At 52.7% G+C, this 12721-nt stretch overlaps 7 protein-coding genes across 20 annotated transcripts; 5 read left to right on the forward strand and 2 right to left on the reverse strand.

Moving 5' to 3' along the window:
• Positions 1-91: 91 nt before the first annotated feature.
• Positions 92-3597, reverse strand: H257_03337 (hypothetical protein). Its single transcript, XM_009827350.1, has 5 exons — positions 3518-3597; positions 2527-3467; positions 2269-2463; positions 2015-2218; positions 92-1949 (listed from the first exon to the last, which is right to left on the reverse strand). Exons 1-5 carry the CDS (start codon positions 3587-3589, stop codon positions 1310-1312), a joined length of 2052 nt encoding a protein of 683 aa, XP_009825652.1. The 5' UTR covers positions 3590-3597; the 3' UTR covers positions 92-1309.
• Positions 94-1387, forward strand: H257_03338 (hypothetical protein). The gene has a single exon (XM_009827351.1). It carries the CDS (start codon positions 138-140, stop codon positions 1197-1199), a length of 1062 nt encoding a protein of 353 aa, XP_009825653.1. The 5' UTR covers positions 94-137; the 3' UTR covers positions 1200-1387.
• Positions 3598-4049: 452 nt separating the features above from the next.
• On the reverse strand, positions 4050-4432 carry H257_03339 (hypothetical protein; the record flags this gene model as incomplete). Its single annotated transcript, XM_009827352.1, has 2 exons — positions 4050-4249; positions 4315-4432. 2 exons carry the CDS (start codon positions 4430-4432, stop codon positions 4050-4052), a joined length of 318 nt encoding a protein of 105 aa, XP_009825654.1.
• Positions 4433-4738: 306 nt separating this feature from the next.
• On the forward strand, positions 4739-6318 carry H257_03340 (hypothetical protein; the record flags this gene model as incomplete). The annotated part of the gene is made up of 6 exons (XM_009827353.1): positions 4739-4855; positions 5092-5273; positions 5340-5488; positions 5545-5703; positions 5760-5925; positions 5976-6318. The coding sequence occupies 6 exons, from the start codon at positions 4739-4741 to the stop codon at positions 6316-6318; spliced, it is 1116 nt and encodes a 371-aa protein (XP_009825655.1).
• Positions 6319-6355: 37 nt separating this feature from the next.
• On the forward strand, positions 6356-7631 carry H257_03341 (hypothetical protein; the record flags this gene model as incomplete). Its single annotated transcript, XM_009827354.1, has 6 exons — positions 6356-6498; positions 6552-6650; positions 6737-6869; positions 6923-6998; positions 7131-7270; positions 7353-7631. The coding sequence occupies 6 exons, from the start codon at positions 6356-6358 to the stop codon at positions 7629-7631; spliced, it is 870 nt and encodes a 289-aa protein (XP_009825656.1).
• A 372-nt stretch (positions 7632-8003) lies between these two features.
• On the forward strand, positions 8004-9209 carry H257_03342 (hypothetical protein; the record flags this gene model as incomplete). Its single annotated transcript, XM_009827355.1, has 4 exons — positions 8004-8407; positions 8692-8773; positions 8867-8991; positions 9044-9209. 4 exons carry the CDS (start codon positions 8004-8006, stop codon positions 9207-9209), a joined length of 777 nt encoding a protein of 258 aa, XP_009825657.1.
• A 389-nt stretch (positions 9210-9598) lies between these two features.
• Positions 9599-12698, forward strand: H257_03343 (hypothetical protein). 14 transcript variants are annotated; one of them, XM_009827359.1, is made up of 13 exons: positions 9599-10156; positions 10205-10518; positions 10593-10730; positions 10781-10792; positions 10888-11007; positions 11091-11192; positions 11306-11453; positions 11501-11656; positions 11718-11820; positions 11911-11943; positions 12004-12126; positions 12178-12271; positions 12333-12695. In XM_009827359.1, exons 1-13 carry the CDS (start codon positions 9628-9630, stop codon positions 12510-12512), a joined length of 2052 nt encoding a protein of 683 aa, XP_009825661.1. In that variant the 5' UTR covers positions 9599-9627; the 3' UTR covers positions 12513-12695. The 14 variants fall into 14 exon arrangements, with proteins under 14 accessions (XP_009825661.1, XP_009825667.1, XP_009825659.1 ...); XM_009827357.1 differs by having other exon boundaries at positions 9604-10156; positions 10888-11022; XM_009827358.1 differs by having other exon boundaries at positions 9604-10156; positions 12175-12271.
• The last annotated feature ends 23 nt before the right edge of the window (positions 12699-12721 follow it).

The raw sequence follows: 12721 nt of genomic DNA on the forward strand, positions 1-12721 counted from the left end.
GATTTTCTGTTCCCTGTTTTTCTACGAAACGATCGCTGATTGGTCGTTGTAATAACTTGGCATTTGTATGGTGGGCTGATGGAGGGGAAGTTTCGACGGTCGTGGCAGCCATTGACCATTCGGCTTCACGTTTGACGATGGCGCAACAGAGTCCGTGGCGCATGCTTGTCATGCTGCCGATGATGTACTTCATGGGCAAGATTGACTTTGAGAACCCTTGGATCCTCAATGGGGCGCGCGTGTCCTTCTTCACGATGCAGATCCTGTCGCTGTTGCTCGGGTTGTGGGCCAAATCCAAGATCGAAGCCAAGCCGGACAACCGCAAGATGTTCGTGCCGACGCCCAAGTCGCCCCTGGACACCAGTACGGAGAACTCGCCGTTGACCGAGACCACGTACTTCGCGCACGAACTGGCCAAGGCCAAGGAATTCATCCAGCAAACGTTGATTGGCGCGGTGATTTCCAGCTTTGTGCACATCCAGTTTGGCGTCAACCAAGTGGTGGTCATCCAATCCGTGATGGTGCCGCTGAACTTGTACGACAACGCGCTCCTGAAGAAGCATATTTTCGGTCTCGGCGGCCCTCGTTACTGGGACGAAAAGCTCGAAGGCGAGTCGCTAGACGATGCCGCCCCGCATCCGGACGCGATCGACGCTGCCGCCGACTCTGTGCCCGCGCCTTCCTCCAAGAAACCTTCCAAGGCAAAGAAGTCGGTTGATGTGGCGGATGCCATCAAGCAGGCTTGGGACTTGGGTGTCGAAGCCAACTTTGATCGGTTGCTCTCGGTGTTGAAGAATGACCCGAACGGCTTCAAGACCAAGACGTCCGACGGGTGGACTCCTCTCATGGTCGCCTGTGGCAGCCCCATCGATACGGAGAAGGTGATCAAGACGCTCATCAAGGAAGGAGTGCCCATCCGCGACGCCGACAACGACGGGTGGACGGCGCTGCACTGGTGTGCGTTCCATGGATGTCCCGAGTCGGCAGAAACCCTCTTGGCGTCCATCTCCAAGGACGATGCTGCGTTCCTCGTGAGTGCCAAAGACTCGCAGGGCCGTACGCCGTTGGAAGTGGCGTCGGAAGAGTCGAACGGTGACGTGGCCGAGATCTTGACCTCGGCCAGCGACAGCACGCCGCTCCGCCAGCGCAAACAACCCCTGGCCAAATCGGACGCCACCCCCATCGACGATGTGGATTAAACACCAATATAGTAGATATGTATAGGAGAGTACATTCGTTCGCACGAGAACGCTACTGTAGCTAGTAGTATAACACCAGTACAGTTGAGAGAGTTTTGGTTGGTTGTGAACTAGGGGAGCCAAGTGCTGCCTTGGGACATTCGTTTCTGCAGCAGTTCGAGGCGGGTGGGCGGGATCAGCGGGACCCCCGCGGCGTCGTTCAACTGGTCGTCGTCGTCGGAGCTCGGCAGGAGCTCTTCGCATTCAAACTCGTCGTCGTCGTCATGGCTCGGGCTGTCGTACACGATCTGCTCCACGTCCATCACGGCAGCGGTTGTTTGGTCGAGAGGAGCAGAAACAGCAGCAGCAGGGGCGCCGCTGATCCGTCGCTCCAACGCCGCCAGCGTTCGCTTGGCTTTTTCTGTCGTGTGCGGGCCATTCAAGTGGGTTAATCGGAGAGTTGGCTCCACAGACAAGGTCGTCGGCGCGGAGGTTGGAGGAGGGTTCGTGGTGGCATGAGTCCCGTCGTTGTCATCGTCCGAGGACGGCAGGTCTTCCTGCTCGTACTCGCTGTCTTCGTCGTCGTCGTCGCACTCGGAGAGGAAGCTCCGCCACGTCATTTCTTCGGCGGTCCCTACTTCATCTGCGTGTTTACCCTTGCTTGCTTGCCACGGCCAGTTGTGTTGGCACGTATGCTCAAGCAAGTAGGATGGGTGCAGCAGGGCCCACGGGGTGTAAAACAGCGCAGGGTGCAGGTGCTTGTCCGTGCACCTACATAGTCGATACTTGTACATACGTCCAATGGATTCATTCTCCAAGGGTGTAAGTGTACTCACTCTGGGGGGGCGTTGGTCGTCGTCGCTTTGCGCTCGCGCGCCGCTTCCTCCTCGATGGACTCTTGCATCTCCTTTTCCTTCTTCTTGTGCTCGAGGTACATCTTGAGTCGCTCTTGGTGTTGCTTCTCATCGCTCCACGTCACATCGACTTCAAATTCGGGCATGTCAGCCAACAACCTCGCCCACTTTTTCCGTATTTCGCTCCTAAGATGTGATCAAATCTAACGTTGATTCGGTGGGGCGGCCTCACTTGCCTGGATCGATGGGGCAGATGGGAGTGTGAGATTTTCGCAAATCGATGGCGCTCGCCTTCGGGAAACGACGCCATGCCCCGCATCATGCGAAGCTCTTCTTCAATCAGCCACGGAATCTTTTCCCTTGGTAGCACATTCTCAAAAAAGTCCTTGACGGGGTTCTCCGGGGCCTTGGCGCTGGTGAGAAACCGATACCTACGCCATACAGACCAAACAATGTGAGACGTTTTTTTGCTTGTATTTGATTGCACACAATACCGCGTGCGCAGTTGGTCTTGGGTCTTCATGGGCAGAAACTGGCGCTGGATGGCTTGCCAGTTGATTTTGGGGCTGCACTGCTTGACGCCGTGCACGAGGAGGCGGTCTTCGCTGGCCGTAAACTTGGCGTCTTCTGCTTTGGCGGGGTTGGTCAAGTGAAAATCCACGGCGCCGAGATGGGAGGTCAGGGTGTGCATCGCTAGGTGGTCCACCGAGTGCTGCAACCCGTGAATCTCGTACATGCTTGGACTGATGATGGCGGCGTGCGCGGCGCTGAATGAGCGCGTGATGCGCCTCGACTTGATAGAAGATGTGGTGGGGGTGTCGATGTCGTGGCTGTCGGGGGTGGAAGGAGGCACCTTGCGCACGACAGACTCTTTCCACTGCCGCACCGCGTCCCCCCGTCGTTGCAAGTCCAGGAGCATGTTCTTGGCGTCTTCAGATGGAGACAAGAGCATGCTTTGGCATAATAGTTGAAAGTGTTTGTGCATTTGTGATGCCAGATGGGCCATTTGCCGCGGCGTGAGCGATCCTTTGAGTTGGGCGCCGGGCTGGATCGACACAAACGACGAGGATGGCTTTGATGTGGATGGAGGAAGAAGGTTTGCCATGATCGTGGAAGAAGACGGTGTGTCATTGGGCACTTTGACGTTGGACGAGTCCCACAACAACCCAGACAGCTCGGACTTGGGAATGTCGTCGCCGTCGACCGCATCTTCGTCGTCGTCCACATCGTCATCGTCGTCATGGGGATGGTACTCATCATCTTCCTCAGACAAGAAGCTTAAGTTGTCATCTTCATCTACACTCGGCAGCAACGACGTGAGAAAGCGCCGGTAGTTCTCCTCTTCCTCGATCACGTCCATGTCCAAGCCAAGGTACGACGGGTCATCATCCAGGAAGCTTTCCAGCTCCTCGATTTCCACATCGACAAGCGATACCTAGAGACATCATGGTGAGACACCATGAGCATTATCTTGCTGCATGCTACCTTTGTTCGAGTCCGGAACGCAATCGACCCTTTCTCGGCCGCGGATGGCGCCAACACTGACCGAGCTTCCATGCGACGATAGTATTTTTTAAGGTATCCGGTATCCGGATAACCTTTGTAGCGAGTTCACAATTTCATGTCTTGGCTGATCCAATCTGCCGCCGAAGTGCGGGTGCAACCTTTGGACCAAATCGTCATGTCGTTGGCGCACGAGGGCGATGTGGCGGTGTTATATTCCCACGTGAGCGATGGACTTGCGCAGCATTGGTTGTTATCGGGTGGAAGAGCGGCGAGCTTGGGGTTGAATCGTACGTTCTGTACAAAAGTCGCCCCTTGAAAGGGAATCAACGTCATCCCGTAGGAAGTGTCGCCCCATGCGCACAAGCCGATAGGTTTCTGGATTCAATTACATATAGCATTAGGAAAGCAACATTGGAATTTGTGTTTGATGTGCAAGCGGAAACAAGGATGTGGACATGCAACACTAACGTTAGTGGTTACGTTGCGTACGAAATGCATGGGGAAAACGATGTTACTTGTCATCGTTTGGGGCTGCAACCCCAGCAGTAGTCGATAGCTTCGACACCTTCACGAGTTGAATCTTCATCTGGAGGACTCGAATCGAGATCAAGTAGACGAAGAGAGTGAAAACTGTGACGAGCCCATCTCGCTGCGCAGAGAGGGAGATTTCCGACTTTTCCAATTCGTCGTACTTTGATTGAGAATTTCTACCTTGAGAACTGCGGTAGTCGTTCGTAGCATTAAAGATTTGTGCAACACATAGAGACATGTCGTACATGTAGCGAACAGGAGGACGTATCCGCCCGCGCTAGCGGGGCTGTAGAGCTTACGGCCAAAGGCCCAATAGATCATCTCGGCACAATGCGCGTGGAGCTTTCCCAGAAGTGGAGACATCGCGAGCGACAGCACCCTAATCATATTCATAGTTAAGCACATACCTGCCTCATGGAGATCTTACAGGAGCGATGCCGTCCACGTGACGCATAGCCAAAGCTGTAAGGTCAATGAGAGCATAGGGCGGCAAATTTCGAAATGTCCAAACTTGCGCGCGAAAGATCTTTAGACGACCCTGCTGACCAATCAAAACTGTTCGTTCAAAGTGTAGTCCACCAATCAAATCTCTGGATTTAAAAGTGTAGCTGGCAGTCGACGACAATGCGGCCAATCAAAACACGTCACAACCGTCAACAAAGGACCATAATGGCTCAAGTCCGACCCATGAACGCGATAAAGCCGCGTCGCCACAAGGGGTCACCCGCTGTCTCTACATCGCCACGTGTCAAAGACCTTCCGGGAGCGCGAGGAAACAAGCTGCACGTGTGGATGGGCATCAGATACGTGGCATGCACCTTGCGATAAATTGCTACTACCTTCGGGTACTGTTTCCATTCGTGGTCAACGACTTGAGGTGGCCCCAGTTCAACGCTACGGGAATGCAGACATTCGTCGCATATTTGGTCGGTGCCAAAGTCGCGTGCTAGCACACGAGCGACATTGATCTGTTTGCCCCTGACATGTTCGTGCTGAAAGACTACTCTCGCCCAGACACCTAGATCGACTTTCGATTCCCGTCTCTTCGCCGTGCCTTGTTTACCAAGTTCTCGCTAAAGTCTGTCGTTGGAGCGATGCGAAACAACCCGGTGGAGCACCAATTGAACATGTACTGCTGGCTGGATTTCGGCCACGCGACCAAGCGACAAGCGCGGTGCAGCCAATGGACAACCAACGCCGCCATGTAGTTGGAACCATTGCTGCGGAATATCTTGTCCAACGACAACTGGATGGTGCTGATTGAATCCAGGGCAGCTCACATCCCATGGTTAGATGTTATGAACGACAAAGTGTCCATTCCGCTGCGTCACATCCAAAGCGGAATCACATGGGTCGAAGCCATGCTGCTCCATACACTTGTGTCTCTCTCGGACGAAGTGCCGTTTTGGCGAGCTGTGGGTGTCCAATACTGGTATACATAACCGCGGAACCACACGATTCTCGTATTTTCAAAGACGCGGTGGACGTTGTCACTGCCTTTGGCTTGTGCCAACGTATCACAATCAGCAAAACACCGTCAGGAAGCAACGAGCTTATGACGGCGTCAGTCTCGAACAAGCAAAACATCATGCCGGGCTTGAAAAACGACTTGTCGTGCAACACTGAAGCATTCGGTCGGAGAAAGGGAATGGGAGACCGTGTATTATGCTGCTGCTGGAAACACACACAGAACTGCCGGAGGCCCACTTCCAGGGCCCCCTCAATAGCATCGATTTTCGCATGGTGGACATCCCCGGACCGCTCTCAGCGTATTTCCGCTCGTTTCAAGCATCATTGCCGTCGCTCATTCAAACCAACTCGTCGAGTCCCCGATACATCTGCATGTCCCATCTCGAGTAACGCTGGACCCCGTGCCGGTGGTATGGCTCGACGCAACTAGTTTCAGTGGAGGCAGTCCGCTTTGTATGCAAGACAGCTTTGCCACCTACCCCCAAATGCCCTCGTGTGGCAGCAGCAGCAAGACTGCTCGATGCAAGTCCCAATGCGAGTACTTGCGACGAAACAGCACATACGCTTTGCGATGGCGACCACATTGTCGCATATCGGCATCGAACGTCGATCAATTATGCTCCTTGTGTACGGCCACGGAAGCTGTGTGCGTGGATATGCTCGCAAGTGCGACGTTGTCTCAGGTGAATCTAACTGGCTTGGAGAGGACCGTGGCGATAAACGCGACGGCGTCGTTGAACATCAGCTTGATTCAATCGGAGCCACCAACGCTCTCCTGATTCAACCCATGTTCGACAACAATGAACCCACCGACCGATGGATGTTCTACTCTATGCTGTATTTGACTGGCTGGAAGGCCACCGAGAAGTGGTTGCCATCGACGGCGACATCAACATGTTAACCGTGGTGTCCGACTACAAAGACTTCCTCTTGTTCGCCGTCGATCCGCTCGAGACCCCGTGCAACTGATGCGACTACATCCGGTACCTCCGCGTGTACTGTACATATCGAGCGTCCTCGTGCTCATTGGGGTGTACATCCTCTTGTACGCTTCGTTCGTGTCTTATAACCTTGGCGGGTTCAACCTGACCAAATTCAACCGGGTCGTGGGGTGTGTGTGACTGGGACGTCCTTGCTGGTCGTCCGGGGCACGACCGCCATCGTGCTCTTGAGCACGTCGACCGTTCGTTTTGTCAGCGACGCTGGCCTCGCCCACTTTGTGTCGTCCCCTCGGTCGATGTTGGACACGGTGGTGGTTGCAGGCGAGTCGGTGTGGCTAACGTACGCACTGCAAGACCTCGTCCTTCCCCTGACAGAAAAGTACTCGGCTGTGTACGCCCCCCCTGAGTGCAACATTTGTGTGGGTGTTGGGGGTTCTCGTAGACATCATACGTAGCCCCCCTCGCGCCCAAAGCTACCATCCACCACACATGCACTGCCGTCAAGTTCACGTCCGACTGTACGTTTAGTTTGGGAGCTTGAACCGCCTCCAGCTTATGTTTAAGCCGCGGGCATAGCCTTGTGCTATGTCGTTGCACGAGCATGGTGGCACCGGTTCCCCGAGCAGCACATTGCTGAGCACGCCAACCAGACATCAAGTCGTGGGTGTACGTCCGCATCGCAACGTCCCACCACTCGCAATGTTCAATAGCCACGGCCGAGTTTGTCAACAAAAAGCTGTACCATACTGGTGGATCACCAACCACCATCCTGACACGAATGGCTCAGCTTGTTTGTGTTTGGGTTCATTGGGTTTTCTTTAGGGGGTAGTTACTTGTTCGTTGTGCAAGCTGTACCTCGATCATGACCAAAGACGTTTTGGTGGGAGGCGTGTAATGCCATGGGGCACCTCACGTTGTTCGGCAACTTCTTTGCACGCAATTTGCTCACGGCAAGTGACCTGCCACTCCTCGAGCTCGACAGCGTGGGATACGGCCATATGCAATGGTATAATACCAGCACCACCCTTATTGAATACCCGTTTCTGTACGCGTCGACTGTACAAACCGAAGTCAGCTGCATCCCTGCGGTCATTGAAGGCCTCCGCACGACCGACGCGAATCTCCTGCCTTGGATCTTTAGCCCCTATTGATACGTGGACTTCCATCGACGGTGGGAAATGGCCAACTTCGCCGCCCGCCAGCGATGATGCGTCGCTGAGCGAAGCAACGGGGCCGTGTATTTGGAATCGATTCTGCGGAATGCCGACCACGGCGAAATTGCCTACTCTGTCTTGGGCGGCGCTTTGGACATAGCGGTGTTGGCCTTCCTTCAGGAGTCTAGGACGGGGAAGGTTTGGCTGGACTTGACCTGAAGCACCGACACCACGGTCGACGACGAGGCGCGGTATTAGCTGGAGGCGGGGATTTCCGTGAATAAAACGTAGTGGCAAAACTTCTAAGTATTCGGCGTGATGGAGAAAGTCGAGATTCAAAATGCATAGGGGGCGTCGTATCCCATCACGATGAAGGACTCTAGGAGGTACTTTGCACTACACGACACCACGTCATGCATCATGTACTGGGGCTTGGCCAACGACTTGCTTGCGATCGAGCACGACGAGTCGGGCGTCGATGGCCTGCACCTCGTTCGACAAAGCTCCAAGTTTGCGTTTGCAAACGTGAGCATGGAATCTCTCCTGGCCCAACAAAGTGTCCTTTTGCTTCCCCTGTCCGTCGGCCGGCACATTGTGCGCGATACCCTTGACCCGTTCGGGCCGTGCCCGGTCGCTGTCCGCGCCCTTCACCGCACCATCACTGCAACCATCATGACTGTCTTGAATGTCAACAGCGAAGCCCATGCTACGTTCCTTTCGCTGCCCAGCCTATACGATGGACTCGTGCCCCCGCACAGCTACTACTCGAAAGCGTGGGCCATTCCTTGGGAATATAACTTGTTCTGGGCGGCGACATCTTGTGCGACTCGTTCGGACATTGGGAAGGGATGCTAGGGCGTCTTTTCCCCATGGGCGGCTGCAACGGACAGTCCTTCTGGCCCCCCACAGTCTGCAATCCAAGCCATTTTAGCGTCCGGGTTCGCTGTCAATTCGACCACAGTCACCTTACGTCAAGTATGTGCCCATGACAACTACGACGTCGACGCTTGCTTGATTAAAGTTCAAGCAGCGTTGGCGTTTGTCTCGGCGTATTTAGCCCTGGAACGCTGGAAGTTATTCGATCGGTGGCTCGAGCGCTCGCAATGGAAGAAGTTCGCGACGCGTTGGGCGTGTCGTTGGTGCAGTTTATAGCGTCCCCAGACTCGGATGGAACGTGAGTCGTGCAGTTTTCAGGTGACACCAACCGACCACTGACGATCTTGTCAAAATAGCTGTGGCTGCCCCCCGGTATGGTGGCTAACCCCTGGGAAATCCTCCGGAATATATCACTGCACACGTATCACCTGTCTCGATACATCACATACGTGTTGGCCATGGTCGCCGTCGGCGTGTGCGTGTACATTGTCGGCCATCGCAGGGGTAGAACATGTTTGCGTTCAACGGCGTAGCCGGTGCAGTGTGGATTGGGCGGCCGCTTCTGTTCCTCCGGGGACTCATCGCCCTGTGTCTACGTCGTTGGATCTGGCACAGAACTTCCAAGGGTCCATTTTCGCGATGCGCCATCGGCCCCCCAACACCCTCACGACGTCCGTCTCATCCAACCAAGTCAACTAGCTCGTGTAATGATTAATATTATAATTAATATTATAAAAATACGGCTCGTGTAATGATTTATATAAAAATCAATAATACTACTACGTATTAATAGTACTACGTAGTATAAAAATACAAGTAAAAATAATATAAAATATTTGTTTTTTTAAGAAAACCTTCATATAATGAAATGAAATATCCTTTTGAACTATATTTAAAATTAATTGACGAATATTAAAAAAACAAGTATTAGTTATATTTTGTTTCAGGACATTGTGTAGCCCATGTTCACGTGGATCTTTTTATTTAATTCTGAAATAATCATTTACTCAGTGAGTGCTGGGTGATTGGGTACAATCCCTAATTGTGTATGGACCAATGAAACGACGAGAATATCCGGATGGTGGTTTGGAATCGAAACTTCAAGAACGGGACGAGCATGTTGCGCCACGCCGCCGCAGTCCGCCATCGATTGACCCAGACGCTGGCTTCGCCGCAACCGCTTCAGAGGGATCCCCTGTCGATCCTCAAGACGATCGCCGATGCTGTCCCTTCGTCATTGATGAAGATGACCTCGGCAGACTGGCTGCTTCGACTGACAGTCATGGCACGACACAACTCGTCGCGGCCGCCGTCAACCACCCAGTCCCCTTCGACATTGCGTGGTGTATTGCAGTCCTCAATGAAGCTTGAAGAGAGTGCTTTTCTGAAGGAATTGCAGTACTACGTGCGTGTCTGCGATGCCGTCTACGCTTCGACCCAAGAGCGCTTCATGAAGGACAGTCTCTTGGCCGACTCGAACGTGACGATCGTGCAGTCGCACCAAGGCGGGGTGTTCGCGCCAAAGTACTACGTATATGTCGACCACGACATACAGACCATCGTGCTGGTGATCCGGGGCAGCGCCAGCATCCAGGACTTTGTCACAGATATGTGCATGCACCATGAGCCCTTTCAAACCGGCTACGGTACGCCAAGGTTCTCCAAACCTCGTCTCTGACGTGGCTTCGTCACAGGCCACCGTGGGATTGTCCACGCTGCCAATTGGCTGGACTGGAAGCTCCGCGACGACATGATCAAACTCGCCGCCACCCATCCCACGTACGACGTCCGACTCACCGGCCACAGCCTCGGCGCCGGCGCTGCGGCGCTCTTGGCGCATCTGTGGTCGCCTGTGATTCCCCGCATGCACTGCCTTGTCTTCGCCCCGCCAGCATGTTTAACCCTCGACTTGGCGCAGACGTGCCGAGGCCATGTGACTAGCGTCATCCTTGGCGACGACTGCGTGCCACGACTGAGTGGGGCCAACCTTGTCGCATTGCTGGATGAGGTACTATTTCCTACATTGCTATGTACTATCTATATATGCGACACAGTGAACTTCCCATTTGGATGGCGAAACAGGTGGAGCATTTTGAAATGTCGTCGGCGTTAAAGACGATGGTGACCGAGGAACTTCAAGCCAAAGCCAAACAAACCGAGCAAAGCGCGGGCGTCCGGCACATTCGCCACGCCTTGGGGCGTGTGGAAAGGCTGAAACAGGTAGCCCGAATATGCATGCCACGAATGGGATAGCTCATATTGTATTGTAGACGGCTTCGCAGGTACGCTACTGTAGGTTTGGCAGGGCTATTTGATGGAGTTCTTTCGCATATCGAGTTGGGGTAATTGAAGAAGACAACAATGCTGTATTATATAGAACTGGACGACAAAGCTCTCGTCTATATCGCCTCCGTCCGTGGACACGTTGTCGTGGCTACAAGACAAGCCATTTGCGACTGAATTGAAGCAACTATGGAAGCAACTCGACAAGCGCGGGGTACGTCATTATATGGTTGTCTATCGTTCCGATATATATATACCGCAGATTCATATATATATATATGTGACTAACTCAATCAGGACGAAACTACACTAAAAAGAGTGGACAAAGGCAGCTGGCTAGAAGACAAACCGTTTGTGCAAGAGCTGAAGATGTTGTGGGAGCAAGTAGACTCGCATCTGGTTGGTGCTCTTGAACGATCTGCATGAAACGTATATATATGTAGTCGAATGTGGGTGGGGTTGGTTGATATTTATATATTATCACCAACATAATATATAATCTTGGGGGGCAGGGTCGAACCCAGCAATTTTTATCGCTGGACCCGACGCAATGGCCGCGGGTGTCGGCGTGGCCGTTCCAGGTGACCGCCCAAGAGCAGTTTGAATGGCGCCAGCGCATGGATTTTGTGTCGTCCATGCCAAACAATTCGTCTTCCAAGAGTAAAAAATAGGTTTTTTCTGGTTCTGTTTCAAACGTTTACTTGTAGAACTCATGTCGTTGTGGGGCAAGTTGGACGTGAATGTGGTGGCTATCGAAGGGCTGCTTCGCTTCGTCAACGACCCAGAGCGCAAGCGTCAGCTGGTTGGCCAGATCGAAGGGCTGCTGCGCGAGATTTCCACCACCCGATCAATGTTTACCAACTGTACGTATATATATATATTTATTTATTTATTTATCAATATAATATTTTATGATAATGATAGTGGCGCCGGTGTTGGATCCAATGTCGAATCGACTGTATGAACTGCTCATGGCGACAAAGCACACACTCGAAAAAACCAATGTGGTGATTCCCATGACCAACAAGTACGATCATATATAATATATATATGATATTATCGATCGATTTCTTGGTGGGATGGTGGTAAAATAATATATACTCTATCGCTGTTGTAGTTTCAAATCACCAGCGAATATCGACCCAGCCAAGTAACGTTTGCACTCACATTACTATACACAACTAGTAGACAAACACTCGTTCCGATCTAGGGAACCGAAGCCAACTGCTTCGTCGCCCGTGCTGCAAAACAAAATTCTGTCCATGGTCGATGGTATCTGCGCCGAATTGCGCCGTGAAATCGATTCGATCCTGGAGCTGGGCAAGTCTTCCGTGTACGTGTGAGCCCCCCCATACAACACAAGATCAAGTGTGTGTAGTAGCAGTGGGGATAACCAAGCCAACCAGCGTCAAGTCGACGACGAGCTACAGGGCATGGCCCCAGTGTTCCCACCTGGCAATATAGTTGTCCTTGACACTGTACGTTCCTGCTCATGATATTCGATGGACAGCAAGAAATGATAAGTCGTTGATCAACTAGTCGGGAGCCCACCCAGCGCTGACGCAAGTGTCGGACGTGAACACGTATTTCAACCGGATCATTGTTTCGAATGACATGATTGGGGACCATTTGAGCTCGACGTACGACGACGTGATTCGAAGCATGCTCCAAGTGCGCGAAGAACAAGGCAAAGATCATAGCACCTTCAAGGCGGAGTAAAAACGCAAGATAGAACAGTAATCAAATGCCATACAAATCAGTCGCAGAATTGAATTCAGTGTCATACACAGGCAGCAGCAGCATTCGCGCTACAGTCCTTACTAGCTGGACATATATTGTCCGTCGATCATTAAACTGAACTATATACAGTCGAGTATGATGCATCGTTTGCCTGGATGACTGGCCATGGTTGCAACCCCATGCGGAAA

Source organism: Aphanomyces astaci, assembly GCF_000520075.1.
Source record: "Aphanomyces astaci strain APO3 unplaced genomic scaffold supercont1.6, whole genome shotgun sequence".
Classification (NCBI taxonomy): Eukaryota; Oomycota; class Saprolegniomycetes; order Saprolegniales; family Verrucalvaceae; genus Aphanomyces; species Aphanomyces astaci.